Raw genomic sequence first — 16,233 nt, forward strand, 5'->3', positions numbered from 1 at the left:
CAGCGCCCCACCTTCAGGGTCCCCACCACTCCAGCCCAGTGAGCAGAGTGCCCTGCTGCGACAGTCTCTTTATTTCCATCTGTCTCCCCTGCCCGACCATCCCTGGGGCTCCAGGCCCCAAGCCCAGCAGCAGAGAGTTTATAAATAAATAAATTACAAAAGCGGGCAGGGAGTGGCCTGGCCAGCCCTCCCGGGGCTGTGGCTCAGTGCTCGGTGAGTGACAGCCGCAGGATCCGCTGTAAGTCCTCCTCCTCCTGCTGCCCGCGCCGCTCTCGCTCCTCCTGCTCCCGTGAAGACAACTCCAGGGCCAGGCGAAGTTGCTCTTCAAAGCTGGGTGGGCCGGGGGCTGGGGGCGTCCTGGGAGGGGATCCTGGGCCCCTGGGCTCTGTGGACAGCCGCAGGCTTTCCTGGAGGGCCCTTCCAGGGAGGGCAGGGGAGGGAAGAGCAGGAGAGTGAGCGCCAAGGCTGGGGCAGAAGCCGAGGGGATGGGGACCGGCTTTGGAGGACAAGGGCAAAGACAGGGTGGCACGCAGAGGAGACAGGGCAGGGCCCTGCTTCCCCACCCCTCACACCACCTTTGGTGGCAGATAGTGCTGCTGACGGAGGGTGGCGTTGCAGAGGGCCTGGGGTCCTGGCACCTTCCTGCTATCCTCCTCCCCGCCAAACCCGGGCTCGGGGGACAGGGACCCAGCCAGCTCCATGAGGGGCTCACCGCTCCAGCTGAAGCTGTTCCTCATAAACCGTGGCCTGGGGAGGAGGGCGGGCACCAGGCCGGGTGTTGGTCAGGGCTTCCCAGACGGTCACCTGCAGTCACCAGAGCCCATAGCTGTCACTTCTGCCCTGTGGCTGCAGAGGCCAGAGCCCACCCCCTGCACAAGTCCCACCTGCTCCGCCTCGGTGCCCGCTTCAAGCAGGCTCTGCTGGATGGCGAACTGCAGGAGGTCATCGTCCTCATCTCGGAGGGGCTCGCTGCGCTCCGTGCCCAGCACACTGTACCCCTCGGGCACCTCAAACACGGTGGGGTCCACCTCGCACGGGAAAGGGTTCCCTAGGCAGGCGGCAGAGGGGCCACGCTCAACCCGCAGGACTTGGTGACCAGAGAGCTGTGCAGGCCACCTCTTCCTCCCGTGGGGGTACCTGATGTGGCGACAGCAGAGCTGGGGGCCGGCACCCACACCGAGCTCAGGGGTTCGTCACAGCCACACAGGTTGCTGAAGGTGATGCGGGCGTTGAGCACGTGGAAAAGGGGAATCTCTGTGAGGAGACAGCCACACCTGAGCCCTGGTGGACAGCCAACTGCGCCTCCGGCCCCTGTAGCCTTCCAGGGACTGCGCTGAGGGGAGGGTGCCATGCCTGAGGTCCTCCCGCTGCCTGGGCCCAGCCTCTCACCAATCTTGACGGGGAAGCCAGGTGGAAGGCGCAGGGTGATGAAGTCGCGCAGCTTGGCAAAGTGAGCATTGCTGATGGCCATTAGGTCAATGATGGGTGTCACCTGGTCACCCAGGGAGAGCGGGTGCTCTTCACTCAGCCACAGTGTTGCCTTGAACCTGCCCAGCCGACCACAGGACATGGGTAAGGCACCGCTGGTGGCCCTTCCACTGAGGACTGCCCTCTGGTTTGTGGGCAGCTGCCTTTACCCACCTTCTGCCTGGCCTGGGGTGCCCTGCTCTGCTCAGATGCCACTGCCTGCCTCCCCTGGGAGCTGGTGTCCTGGCCACGTGGCCCAAGCTGCCCTCCTCCCTGGGCCCAGGCTGGGGCTCCTGAGGATTTCGCACCAGCTCGTCTGGTCTGGACAAGGAGGCCAGGTGCCAGGCTGTGGGCTTCTCTCTGGGCCTGGCCCATCGCCCCGTTCTCCTCCTCAGCCCAGAGCTGGCCTCACGTGTTGCCAAACTTTTGTGTGCAGCAAACCCCAGGGCAAGACTGTCAGGGTTTGAATCCCAGCAACTGTGTGGTGGCTAAAAGAATCCTCCAGGCCGGGCGCGGTGGCTCAAGCCTGTAATCCCAGCACTTTGGGAGGCCGAGGCGGGCGGATCACAAGGTCAGGAGATCGAGACCACAGTGAAACCCCGTCTCTACTAAAAATACAAAAAATTAGCCGGGCGCGGTGGCGGGCGCCTGTAGTCCCAGCTACTCAGGAGGCTGAGGCAGGAGAATGGCGGGAACCCGGGAGGCGGAGCTTGCAGTGAGCCGAGATCGCGCCACTGCACTCCAGCCTGGGCAACAGCGTGAGACTCCGTCTCAAAAAAAAAAAAAAAAAAAAAAAAAAAAAAGAATCCTCCTGAGATGGTGGTGAGAGTGCTAGGCTTGTGCAGGCACTGTGCCTGCTGTTACCACCTACACCTGCTCAGGGCTCCTCACGGGGCAAAAGCATAACTGTTCTGTTCCACCAAGGTGGACGCGCCACTCCCAGGCCATGTCGCTGGGGGCCCTTCCCACCGTGCCACGCTGGCCCCAGCAGGTACTCATGAAATTAAATAAAAAACCATACATGGGTGGCACCATCCATCCATCAAAGACAAGCTACTGGTCGTCTGTGCCAAGCCCTTTCTAAGGGCTGAGGACCATGGATAAGACATGACTCCTGCCTCCAAGAGTGGAGTCCAGAGAGAAGCCAGCTGAGGGAGTGGGCCCCTCACTACAACAGGCCCAGAGAGGGGTCTGCAAGAGCCCCCGTCCCGAGGCAAGTCCCCAGCCCGCTCTCAGACCTCACCTCTGTACTTTGCTGGACATTTCGATGGGGCGGCCAATGTTCCGTGACTCCAGGCTGAAGTTGGGGTCGAAGTACTCCTCAGGGGAGATGGCTGTGGGGTTGGTGGGGCTGGCTGCCTGCTGCACAGGGGCCTGCGTGGGTTCCAGGGCAGACTCAGCGATCAGGGCGATGACGCGCGCCCTCCCGCCCAGGCTCAGCCCCCGCCGGCCCTGTCTCAGCCCATCCCTGGCTCACCCCGGTGTGGGAGGAGTGCTGCTGGGCCATCCCCAGGAAGGACTGGAACGGAGTCTTCCCCCCTACGGAGAAGGGGTGGGAGCCGGTGAGGGGGCCACTATGCCCGCACTGTCCCCACCCACCTCCACCCTGGGAGCCTCCTGTCTCGGGGAAGAGGGGGCAGACGGGAATGGGGAGGCCTCCCAGCTCATCCCGGGAAACTCTGGCCCCTGACCCCAGGCCAGGGTGGCCCCACCACATGGTGTGACTAGGCAGCAGGCAGGCGCACCTGGGTTTACCTTTGCTCCTCGACTTGTCCTGATCAGAGAGGTGCTCCGTGCGTGTGCGTGTCACCAGCTCCACGTTGGTGGCACTGTACACCTGGGGAGCAGGGGACACGGGGAGCTGGGGGCTCAGAGCCTGCTCCCCACACTCAGCCTCACCAGTGCAGAACCCAAGTCCTCCTGTCCCAGAGACAGATGAGATCTTGCTCCCCAAAATAGAGGAGATGGCAGGGTTTGAACCCTGGGAAGTCACCAACGAGGAGATGCAGCCCCAGGGTCAAGAGGAACACGCTCCTCATTTCATCTTGGTACCCTGGGTAGGGGCCCGTGATGTGGGTGAGCCCTATGTACTCCGCAGGGGATGGGCACTCAGGCCCGCTGAATTCCCACAAACGCTCAGGGTTTCCAGAGCCCAAGGGCTACTCTGGGATGGATGTGGAGAGGAGCTGAGTTCCTGGACCTCATCTCCTACCCCCAGCCCCCCACCACTAGCCTCTCCTGCCTTGGCCTCGTAGCCGCTAACAGTTTCCATCTTCTCAGACCGCCAGCCCCAGATACCACATTTGTTCCTGAAACAGACCAAACAGGAGCTGGTGAGGACCTGTACCCTCACACCGTGGCCAAAGCCTTTCTTTCCAAATCCCCCTCCAATCAGCCTGCCTGGGGTGCCCAACTCTGAGGGTCCCTTCTCACTGTGAAACATGGAGGACCCCTGAATAGGGTGCCTGGACAGCGGGGGACACTTGAGCATGGACTTGGGACTAGAAGAAACTGAGGAATTAGCATGAATCTTGTGAGGTATGATAGTGTCGGGGCTGGGTTTAAAAACATCCTTATCTTTTAGAATTGTGCAGAAACATTTACTAGAAACATTAGGACATCTGGGATGAGCTTTGACATACTCTAGGAAAAATTTTAAAAAAAGGTAAGGAAGGACAGATTCAGTAAGATTGGCAAGATGTTGATAAATGTTGAAGCTGGGTGATGAGTAAGTACATTATCTCTTCTTTCATATATGCTTAAAATTTTCCATAATAAAAAGCTAAAATAAAAGTATGTCAGTTGGAGACTCCAGTACTCCACTTTCAATAATGGATAGAACAACTAGAAGATCAACAAAGAACCAGAAGATTAAGAACAATACTACAGCTAGACTTTATAAACAGGTCAGAACACTCTACCCAATAACAACCACACACACGCTTCTTACATGCACACGGAACACTCTTCAAGACCATATTAAGAAAACCGGCCGGGCCGGGCGCGGTGGCTCAAGCCTGTAATCCCAGCACTTTGGGAGGCCGAGACAGGCGGATCACGAGGTCGGGAGATCGAGACCATCCTGGCTAACACGGTGAAACCCCGTCTCTACTAAAAAAATACAAAAAACTAGCCGGGCGAGGTGGTGGGCACCTGTAGTCCCAGCTACTCGGGAGGCTGAGGCAGGAGAATGGCGTGAACCCGGGAGGCGGAGCTTGCAGTGAGCTGAGATCCGGCCACTGCACTCCAGCCTGGGCGACAGAGCGAGATTCCGTCTCAAAAAAAAAAAAAAAAAAAAAAAAAAGAAAACCGGCCGGGTGTGGTGGCTCAAGCCTGTAATCCCAGCACTTTGGGAAGCCAAGACGGGCAAATCACGAGGTCAGGAGATCGAGACCATCCTGGCTAACCCGGTGAAACCCTGTCTCTACTAAAAATACAAAAAATTAGCTGGGCGTGGTGGCGGGCGACTGTAGTCCCAGCTACTCAGGAGGCTGAGGCAGGAGAATGGTGTGAACCCAGGAGGTGGAGCTTGCAGTGAGCTGAGATCGCACCACTGCATTCCAGTATGGGAGACACAGCGAGACTCCATCTTAAAAAAAAAAAAAAAAAAAAGACCTCAATAAGGCTGGGCGCGGTGGCTCATGCCTGTAATCCCAGCAGTTTGGGAGGCTGAGGCGGGTGGATCATGAGGTCAGGAGATTGAGACCATCCTGGCAAACATGATGAAACCCTGTATCTACTAAAAAATACAAAAAATTAGCCGAGCGTGGTGGCAGGTGCCTGTAGTCCCAGCTACTTGGGAGGCTGAGACAGGAGAATGGCGTGAACCCAGGAGGTGGAGCTTGCAGTGAGCAGAGATAGTGCCACTACACTCCAGCCTGGGTGACAGAGTGAGACTCCATCTCAAAAAAAAAAAAAAAAAAAAAAAGAAAAGAAAAGAAAGAAAGAAAACCTCAATAAAATTGAAAGGACAGAAGTCATACAAGGTATGTTTTCCAACCACAATGGAATGAAATTAGAAATCAATAGCAGAAAAAAAACTTTGGAAACTCACAAATATGTGCAAAGTAAACAACACACTCCCAAATAGCCAATGTCTCAAATAATAAATCAAAAGAGAAATCAGAAAATACTCTGAGATAAACAGGAATAAATAATACTCTGAGATAAACAGGAATAAAGACACAACATATCAAAACTTATGAGACACAGGTAAAGGCCAGGCCCAGTGGCTCACGCCTGTAATCCCAGCACTTTGGGAGGCTGAGGCAGCAGATTGCTTGAGCACAGGAGTTCGAGACCAGCCTGTGCAACATGGTGAAACCCCTTCCCTACTAAAAACAGAAAAAATTAGCTGGTGCCTGTGTTCCCAGCTACTCAGGAGGCTGAGGTGGGAGGATCACTTGAGCCTGGGAGGCAGACGTTGCAGTGAGCTGAGATCACGACACTGCACTCCAGCCTGGGCGATGGAGTGAGACCCCATGTCAAAAAAAGAAAAGACAGACATGCCTAGGAGTGTAAATGTAATATAATATGTGTGAATGCCTATATTAAGAAAGAAGATCTTGGGCAGGCACGGTGGCTCAAGCCTGTAATCCCAGCATTTTGGGAGGCCGAGATGGGCGGATCACGAGGTCAGGAGATTGAGACCATCCTGGCTAACATGTTGAAACCCCGTCTCTACTAAAAAAAATACAAAAAACTAGCCGGGCGATGTGGCGGGCGCCTGTAGTCCCAGCTACTCGGGAGGCTGAGGCAGGAGAATGGCGTAAACCCGGGAGGTGGAGCTTGCAGTGAGCTGAGATCCGGCCACTGCACTCCAGCCTGGGCGACAGAGCGAGACTCCATCTCAAAAAAAAAAAAAAAAAAAAAAAAAGAAAGAAAGAAGATCTCAAATCAATAACCTTAACCTAACCTTCCACGTTAAGACAATGGAAAAAGAGCAAACTAAACCAGAAAGAGCAGAAAGAAATAATAAATATTACAGTAAAGATTAACGAAATAGAGAATAGAAAAATAATAGAGAAAATTAATGAAACCAAAAGCTGGCTCTTTGAAAACATCAACAAAATTGACAAACCTTTAGCTAGGTTGACCACAGTGGGGAAAAAAGAGAGAGAAGACTTGGCTGGGGGCGGTGGTTCACACCTGTAATCCCAGTGCTTTCAGAGGCCAAGGCAGGAAGATTGTTTGAGGCCAGGAGTTCAAAAGCAGCCTGGATGACATAGTGAGACCACATCTCTACAAAAAAAGAAAATTAGCTGGGCTCGGTGGTGCATGCCTGTAGTCCCAGCTACTTGGGAAGCTGAGGCTGAAGGATCACCTAAGCCCAGGAGTTCAAGGCTGCAGTAAGCTCTTATCATGCCACTGCACTTCAGCCTGGGTGACAGAGTAAGACTCTGTCTCAAAAAAAAAAAAAAAAAAAAAGACGAAAATTACATACCAGAATCAGAAATGAAAGAGAGGAGCAACAGAAATAAAAAGCATTATAAAAGGATATAATGAATAGCTGTACACCAACAAATTTTATAATTTAGATGAAATGGACAAATTCCTAGTGAGGCACAAGCCACCAAAACTAATTTGAGAATAAATAGATAATCTGAATAGACGGATAACAAGTCAAGAGACTGACTGGTAAACACGACAACAAAAAACTACACACACGTGGCTCAAGCCTGTAATCCTAGCACTTTGGGAGGCCGAGACGGGCGGATCACGAGGTCAGGAGATCAAGACCATCCTGGCTAACACGGTGAAACCCCGTCTCTACTAAAAATACAAAAAAAAATTAGCCGGGCGAGGTGGCGGGCGCCTGTAGTCCCAGCTACACGGGAGGCTGAGGCAGGAGAATGGCGTAAACCCGGGAGGCGGAGCTTGCAGTGAGCTGAGATCCGGCCACTGCACTCCAGCCCGGGCGACAGAGCGAGACTCTGTCTCAACAAAAAAAAACAACAACAACAACAAAAAAAAAACAAACTACACACACACACACACACACACACACACACACACACACACACATGCTCAGGCCCAAATGGCTTCACCACTGAATCCTACCAATCTTTTGAAGACGAATTAATACCAATTATTCGCAAACTATTCGAAAAAATAGACAAAGACGTGACATTTCCCACTTCAGTTTATGAGGCATCACCCAGATACCAAAAGCAGACATATATCACAAGAAAACTACAGACCAATATTGCTTGTGAATATGGACACAAAATTCTCAACAAAATACGAGGCAACCAAATCTAGCAACATATGAAAATAATTATACACCACAACCAAGTGGAACTTATCACAGGAATGCAAGGTTGGTTCAATATCCATAGGTCAATTGATGTATCAATAGAATTTTTTAAAAAATCACATGGTCATATCAATAAACACAGAAAAAGCATTTCACAAAATCCAACGTCCTTTTATGATAAAAAAATACTCTAAAAACGAGGAATGGAAGGCAATTACCTTAACCTGATGAAGGGTATCTATCGAAAACTCACAACTAATATCATACTTAATGGTAAGACTGAATGCTTTTCCCCTAAGATCAGGAACAAGACAAGAATAAAAGATGTCTGCTCTAACCACTTTTCTTTTCTTTTTTATTTATTTATTTGTTTATTGTTTTAGATGGAGTCTTGCTCTGTCACCCAGGCTGGAGTGCAGTGGTGCAATCTGGGCTCATTGCAACCCCTGCCTCCTGCCTCCTGGGTTCAAGCAATTCTTGTGCCTCAGTCTCCCAAGCAGCTGGGACTACAGGCACTCACCACCATGCCTGGCTAATTTTTTTTTGTTTTTGTATTTTTAGTAGAAATGATATTTCACCATGTTAGCCAGCCTGGTCTCAAACTCCTGACCTCAAGTGATCTGGCCGCCTCAGCCTCCCAAAGTTCTGGGATTACAGGCATGAGCCCCTATGCCCAGCCTGCTCTAACCACTTTTTTTTTTTTTTTTTTTGAGACAGAGTCTTGCTCTGTAACCCAGGTTGGAGTGCAGTGGTGCGATCTCGGCTCACTGCAAGCTCCGCCTCCCAGGTTCATGCTATTCTCCTGCCTCAGCCTCCTGAGTGGCTGGGACTACAGGTACCCGCCACCATGCCTGGCTAATTTTTTGTATTTTTAGTAGAGACAGGGTTTCACCATGTTAGCCAGGATGGTCTTGATCTCCTGACCTCATGATCCACCCACCTTGGCCTCCCAAAGTGCTGGGATTACAGGCGTGAGCCACCATGCCTGGCCAAGAAAAATATTTGATTCATAATTGTATCAAAAAGAATAAAACACTTCGTGGCCGGGCGCGGTGGCTCACACCTGTAATCCCAGCACTTTGGGAGGCTGAGGTAGGCAGATCACCTGAGGTCAGGAGTTCAAGATCAGCCTGGTCTGACACGGTGAAACCCTGTCTCTACTAAAAATGCAAAAATTAGCCGGGCGTGGTGGTGGGCACCTGTAATCCCAGCTACTTGGGAGGCTGAGGCAGGAGAATCGCTTGAACTCAGGAGGTGGAGGTTGCAGTGAGCCGAGATCATGCCACTGCACTCCAGCCTGGGCAATAGAGTGAGACTCCATCTCAAAAAAAAGAAACAATAAAAGAATAAAACACTTGAGAATAAATGTAACAAAAGAAGTGCAAAGCTTACACTCTGAAAACTATAAAATAATGTTGAAATAAATTAAAGAAGATCCAAATAAACGGAAAAACATCCCATGTTCATGGATTAGAAGACTTAACATTGTTTACATGGTACTATTCCCCAAACTGCTTTATAGATTCAGTGCAATCCCTATCAGAAGCCCATCTGACTGTAGAAATTGACAAGCTGAATCTAGAATTCATATATTCTGCCTACACTGGGTTGTGAGGAAAAAGAAAATAGAATTCATATAAAATGCAAGGGTCCCAAAATATTGACATAACCCTGAAAAAGCAAAACAAAGTAGGAAGACACACTTTCCAATTTCAAAACTTACTGCAAAGCAATAGTGATTAAGGTAGTATAATATTGGCATAAAGACAGACATGTAGACCAATGGAACTAACTTGGGAGCCAGAAAGTAACCCATTTATCTATGGTCAACTGATTTTCAACAAGGGTGACAAGACCATTCAGTGGGAAAAGCATAGTCTTTTCAATAAAGGGGGCTAGGACAACTGGATAGTCACATGGAAGAGAACCTTCCACTATACACAAAAATCAACTTAAAATGGCTCAAAGACGTAAGTGTAACAGCTAAAATTATAAAACTCTTACAACTCAATAACAAAAAGACAACCCAATTTTTAAAATGGGTAAAGGGACAGGTGTGGTGGCTCATGCCTGTAATACCAGCACTTTGGGGGGCAAGGTAGGCAGATCGCTTGAGCCTAAGAGTTCAAGATCAGTCTGTAGACCCTGTCTCTACAAATAACTAAACAAAATAATTAAATGATATAATAAAATAATTACAAATAATTTAAAAATTAGCTGGGCATGGCGGCATGAACCTGTAGTTCCAGCTACTTAGATCACTTGAGCCTGGGAGGTCGAGGTTGCAATGAGCCATGATCATGTCACTGCACTCCATCCTGGGTGAAAGGCCAGACCCCATCTCAAAATAAGTTAATTAAATTAAATAAAAAACGGGTAAAGGATCTGAATAGACATTTCTGCAAAGATATACAACTGACCAATAAACACAAGCACATGAAAAGATGCGCAACATCATTAGTCATCAAGGAAAGGAAAATCAAAATCACAGTGAGCTATCACTTCTCACCCCCTAGGCTGGCTGGATTCCGAAAACAAATGAGTGAATAATAACAAGTGATGATGAGGATGTGGAGAAACTGGAACCCTCACATGCTGCTGGTAGGAATGTAAACCAGTACAGCTCCTTTGGTAAACAGTCTGGCAGTTTCTCAATTAATGAGTTATCAATAACCTGGCAATTCTACTCTTAGGTATATACCCAAGAGAAATGAAAACATATGAAAGAGAAATTAAAACATATGTCTACCTTTGGGAGGCCGAGACGGGCGGATCACGAGGTCAGGAGATCGAGACCATCCTGGCTAACACGGTGAAACCCCGTCTCTGCTAAAAAATACAAAAAACTAGCCGGGCGCGGTGGCGGGCGCCTGTAGTCCCAACTACTCGGGAGGCTGAGGCAGGAGAATGGCGTGAACCCGGGAGGCGGAGCTTTCAGTGAGCTGAGATCCGGCCACTGCACTCCAGCCTGGGCGGCAGAGCCAGACTCTGTCTCAAAAAAAAAACAAAAAAAAAAAAAAAACAAAAAAAAACATGTCTACACAAAAACTTGCACATGAATACTTAAGAGTGGCATTATTCATAATCGCCAAATAATGCAAATAACCCAAATGTCTACTGATGGGCTAATCAATAAACAAGATATGGTATATTCATACAATGACCACAAAAAGGAATGAAGTAGTTACATGCTACAACTTGGATGAACCTTGAATATATTACACTAAGTGAAAGAAGCCAGACACAAAAGGCAACATACTATAAAATTCCATTCATATGAGAACTCAGAATAGAGAATTCTACAGAAACAGAAAGTAGATTAGTGGTTGCTCAGGACTGGGAGAGGGGATGAGGAGTTTGGCGAAGAGTTAGCTCAAGGGTGGGGGGTTTCTTTGTGAGGTGATAAAAATGTTCTAAAATTGACTGTGGTGATGTACAAATCTGTGAATAAATATACTAAAAGTCATTGAACTGTATGCTTTAAATGGGTGATGTATATGGTATATGAGTTTGTATCTCAATAAAGCTTTTTTTTTTTTTAATGTTTCCATTGACTGTTAAGGCAAGAGGGGGCATATGTTGTCAGAGAAGCTCTTGCTGGAAGGGTCAGGTTCCTAGGCTACCCACAAAGGATTCTGCCCCCAACACAGCCACACCAATGACAAGCCAACATTGGTGCAAATAGCTGCCGTGAACCACAGCCTAAATCTTTGTCTTAATGGGAAAGCATATGAGGTCAGAAGTCAAGAAACTGGGGACATCTTGACCTGACCCCTCCCTACAAAGGTGGCCACAGGAGCCCGACTACCCCGGCAGTCTGAGTGAGACACGGGCTGCAGCAACCCGCCTGCCCCTGAGCAGCCCCTGGTGAGTGAGCCCAGAGGCCTGAACCAGGGTCTTCAAGGATCGCCCTGCCCTCATTAAGGGTGGCTCTTGCTGTCTGTCCCCATCCCACCCACGGTGTGCCAGGCCCCGACCGACCTCTCAAAGGCCACATTACGAGTGTCCAGGTGGGTGGAGACGATAGGAGAGGTGAGGCGGCTGGCCACATGCTCCTCGCTGGGCCGCATGGCGGCCAGCAGTGCTTCGGGCTCCTGCAGAGCGAGCCCCAGTGTCTCCGCATGCACCACCTGCCGGTCATGGTCCACCTCCATCACCAGGGCTCCTGCCTCTGCCGGCCGGTGGGGGTGGACAGAGGGGGTGCAAATCAGAGCTGGATGCCAGCAGCGCAGAGAGGGCGATCATGTACTCTCAGCTGCCTGCTGCCAAGTGGGTCAGCCTTGGCCCCTGGATCCCCCTCCTTCCCCAACCTCAGCTTCCACATCTGGAAAGTGGAGAGAAAGGGCAGCACTGCCCTCCCAAGCCGCGGGAGAACCTGAGGGCCGAGATGCTGCAGTGAGTGTGTCCAGAGCTCACCCTGGCCCTTGAAGATGAAGCTCCTCCGGCCTCGCTGCCAGGTCATGTGCTCGAAGCCCAGGAGGCTGGTGTCTACTCGCAGGCTTTCACCCCGCTTCCACACGCGGTACACATCGCTCGGGCACATCTTGGACACAAGGGGCACTGCAGGGTGCACAGGGGTCACTGGGGGTCTTCCCAAAAGCCCCACCCCAAATCCCTGGGAGCCCAGAGGTCCCCACTCACCCCAGCTGGTGAACTCCCACTTCATCTCCACGTAGAAATCGGGGGCCTAAGAGAAACCAGAGCTGCTCGTCAGGGTCCTGCCTGCTGCTGTCTCCAGCAGGCCCAGAAGCCCCTTGTCCACAGACAGCCCAGCCCTTCTTTTTTTTTTTTTTTTTTTTTTTGAGACTTGCTCTGTCACCCAGGCTGGAGTGCAGCGGTGCAATTTCAGCTCACTGCAACCTCTGCCTCCCTGGGCTCAGGTGATTCTCCCACCTCAGACTCCTGAGTAGCTGGGACCACAGGTGTGTGCCACCACTCCCAGCTAATTTTTGTATTTTTTGTAGAGACAGGGTTTCGCCATGTTGCCTAGGCTGGTCTTGAACTCCTGGGCTCAAGTGATCCTCCCACTTTGGCCTCCCAAAGTGCTGGGATTACAGGCGTGAGCCACAACACTTGGCCCTTCATCAAGTCTTGATGCACTGCTATGGCTCCACTACACCCAACCACTCTGCCCAAGAGAGAGTGGGCCAAGTGGGGCCCTACAATGGTCTTCGGGCAATGAGGCTGTAAGCACCTGGAAGTGGAGGGCCAGCCCCAACCTGGCCATGAGCCTGTGCAGGGCACTGGGGAGCCTTTGCTTCCACTGGGTCTCAGAGTCCTACTCTGTGAAGGGGGCACAGTGGCTCCCTCTGAGCCTGCTCCTCGGGTAGGGGGTATGAGGTAGTATGCTCTGCCAGCCAGGCCCCTCTGCGTGCTTCCAGAAGGGTGCATAGTAGCAGGTATTCCAGGGGCTCAGGCCATAATCCAGGGAGTCAATCTGAAGTCCCCGCTCCAGGTAATCTGCATTCTTCAGGAGGCCCAAAGCTGACAAGGCTTCTTTTCCAAAGGGCCCAGTGTCTCCCACATGAGCCTGGCCGTCTTTCTTTCCTACGTGACCCTGAGCTGGGGTCAAGATAGACCTCCTCGCTGGTGGCAGGAGGCACACTGCACAAACTGGGTGCCTTTCCAAGGCCTGGCACAGTAACCAGGTGATGCCCTGCCATGGTACCCTACCTCCATAATTGTGCCCTGCTGTACCTGGCGAAGTTTGTTGAGCAGTTCCGGAATGCCCGCCAGCCTCTGTGTAGCCCTCTGGTAGTCCCGATACTGGAGCACCAGCTGCACCATCTCAGGGTCTCCAGTGCTGACTGCCTCCTGCAGGACTGCGGGCACCAGGCTGCTGAGGGGAGCCCTCCAGATGACCCCAGGCCTGGCTGCTCACTGCCCCCCGCCTGCCAGCCTCAGGGGGAGCCCCTGTCCTCTGCAGTACCTGCCCAGCCCTGGCGGTTCTCTTTGCCCACGTTGGCATTGTGTCGAAGGAGCACTCTCACAGACTCCAGGTTTCCCAGAGACACGGCCAGCTCCAGCGGGGTCCGCCCGCGGGGGTCCTCCTGTTCAATGTCGTGCTGGGGGAGACGGGACACTCAAAAAGGGCAGGAGAGAAGAGGGCAAGGCAGGGAAGCTGCCAGGGCGAGCAGAGTTGGGAATCGCTGTGGGAAACAAGGACGGCAGACTGACCAGGGAGATGGCAGAGAGTGGCCTGGCAGGGGAGAGGAGAGGGCAGGAGGGAGGGCAGGGGCAGAGCCGGGGGTCTGGCGGCGGGGCCTGGTCAGGCAGAGGTGTAGGATGTCAGGAGTTTGTCGGAGCCTGGGGACGAGGACCAGGGTTCTTGTTCTCAGCCTGGCTTAGAGGGGATGCGGAAGCGAGTTCGGGCGAGCAGGGCAAGGCCCAGCGCAGGATAGACGAGGCCAGAGGCTCCAGCGCGAGGGGCCGGTGATCTGGGCTTGGGATTGTGCAGGGGAGGAAGGCCCAGGATGTCGCTGCGGAGCTGAGCAGGGGCGGGCGGCCTCCAGGACGGAGGCCACAGCCTTGGGTGGGGGACCCGGGGGACGGGCCGGGTGCCTCAGCGGGGCCTCACCTGGTGGCTGTGCAGTGCGGCCTCCAGTTCGCGATGCCGGTTCGCCCAGACGAGCCGGTGCAGCGGGAAGGTGGGGCACGGGCTGGCCATGCTGGGCCTCAGCGCCGCATCCCGGCCCCGCCTCGGCTTCTAGCCTGGCACGGCCCCCTAGCCTCCCCTCCGAGCCGCGCCCCAGCTGCGCCCCCCGCGGCCCCCGCAGCAGTAGCGGCGGCGGCGGCGGCGGCGGCGGCGGCGGCAGCGCGGACGGCAGGGAGGGCGGAGCGGGCAGCGGGGCGGGCGGGGCTGCGCCGGGCCGGGGCGGGGCTTCGCGTGCGCCCCGTCCCCCCGCAACCATGGCAACCGCGGCCAGGCCAGCGCGCGCTGGGGCCCGCGCGCCCGAGGAGATGCCCGACCTTGGGTCTGCACCCCGACCTCGGTCGGGCCCGGGTCCGCTGGGGCGGCCTGGAGGGGGAGACCTGGTTACAGCTCCTCCCGCGGCCCGCAGGAGGCGCCCCGAGTCCTGCGCAGACCCCCGGTGGCGGGTCCGGAAGGGAAAGGCGGGGCCCGGGTGGGGCGGGCACTGGTCCCCTGGGTCTTGCGCGCGCGTGCGCGGCGGGCCGCGGTCCTGCTACAGCTGTGATACCTGCGTTTCCCCCGCGGATCCCCTCGCTTGCCCCGGTCTTCCTACCCCAGGTCCCGCGGTCACCGACTCTGCCGGGGGTTGCGGGTGAAGTGGGGCGCCCCGGCTCCCCTCGCATCACCGAGCACCTATCCTGGAGACGAGCAACTAGCAGACGCCACTAAGTGCTCGCCGGCTGAGTGGGAAGCACCTTCCCCTGGCACCTGGCCGGTGTCTGCAGGCCTAGCGATGTGGGGAGGCGGACCCCGGGGCCCTGAAGTCAGGGATAGGAGTTCGGGGAGAAAGGGGCGCAGGCCCAGGCAGCGGCAGAGCCGTCCCGGCGGAGGACCGCCCGCGGCGAACGGCTGCCTTCGCCTGCCGCACGAGTCCCTTTTGCAGAGGCTGCACTTGGCTGCCAGCGTCAGGAGAGGAAGACGAGTTTCGAAATCAGGGCCGGCCCCTCCACCCACACCGGAACTAGGGTGCAGGCCTCCGTCAGCTCAGTTCCGGCCCTTGATTACTGGAGGCCCAGCCTGGGGTCTTGGGCCCTGGTTTTGTTAGGTGGCCAAGGCTGACCCTCTGCTCTCCGTTTCCCTACGTGGAACATGGCAGGATAGCTTGATTGAGGAGGGCCAGCTAGCTTGAGCGTCACCTCCTGCTGCAGGGCGTCCTCAGTTCTGAGACTCTGGGCTGGAAGGCCTGATTGCCATTTTTACCCCGCCTTCTCCTTGTAATCACACAGCACCTGTGCCATGTGGGATCACTTTGCCACCCCACGCTATAGTGTCATCCGTGAGGTCCTGGGGTTGATAGCAGCCCGAAGGCTTCTGAATGTCCAGAGCTGTCAGATCAGCTCACCTGCTCACCCCTGCTGCAACCCTCCCTGGCCACCACTTTTCTCAAAGAGGCCGTCCCTTCCCTGAGCCCTCCCCAAACTCAACCCGACAGGACTTTCTTGGTTCCAGCCTCTCCTGATTTCTGCCATCTTGAACACAGCTTTCCACTGGCCCTTAATTCCATGACAGTGCCTTCTCAACCCTCTTCCACGGCCTTTTCTCTCTCCCTGACCCCACGTCCCTGGAAGAGCCTGTCCATTCCCATTGTCACCCTGATGCCATCCCCAAGTCCACATTTCAGCTTACTCCAGGACATCTCTGTGCCCAGGGGTCCCATGCTATCCCATCAGTGTGTCTGAAGCCAACCCAACCACACCTACCCTTTCCCAGACTCCTGCCTCGCTCAGCCCCAAGTCCAGCCTGTTTCTGCTGGACCACATTCTTCCCATTTGCCCTCTTTTCATCTCCTCCTCTCCCACTGCAGCGGTTTGTCTCCCTG

At 53.9% G+C, this 16,233-nt stretch overlaps 1 protein-coding gene across 3 annotated transcripts; it reads right to left on the reverse strand.

Moving 5' to 3' along the window:
- Positions 1–53: 53 nt before the first annotated feature.
- ANKRD13D (ankyrin repeat domain 13D) lies at positions 54–14,557 on the reverse strand. 3 transcript variants are annotated; one of them, XM_045372205.3, is made up of 15 exons: positions 14,301–14,557; positions 13,653–13,788; positions 13,421–13,545; positions 12,365–12,410; positions 12,140–12,283; positions 11,705–11,894; positions 3,710–3,776; positions 3,223–3,304; positions 2,945–3,006; positions 2,711–2,841; positions 1,390–1,547; positions 1,138–1,254; positions 885–1,048; positions 713–804; positions 54–417 (listed from the first exon to the last, which is right to left on the reverse strand). In XM_045372205.3, the coding sequence occupies exons 1-15, from the start codon at positions 14,388–14,390 to the stop codon at positions 204–206; spliced, it is 1,818 nt and encodes a 605-aa protein (XP_045228140.2). In that variant the 5' UTR covers positions 14,391–14,557; the 3' UTR covers positions 54–203. The 3 variants fall into 3 exon arrangements, with proteins under 3 accessions (XP_045228140.2, XP_073869184.1, XP_073869183.1); XM_074013083.1 differs by having other exon boundaries at positions 13,421–13,559; XM_074013082.1 differs by having other exon boundaries at positions 13,653–13,872.
- Positions 14,558–16,233: the final 1,676 nt, after the last annotated feature.

Source organism: Macaca fascicularis, chromosome 14 (genome assembly GCF_037993035.2).
Source record: "Macaca fascicularis isolate 582-1 chromosome 14, T2T-MFA8v1.1".
Taxonomy (NCBI): domain Eukaryota; kingdom Metazoa; phylum Chordata; class Mammalia; order Primates; family Cercopithecidae; genus Macaca; species Macaca fascicularis.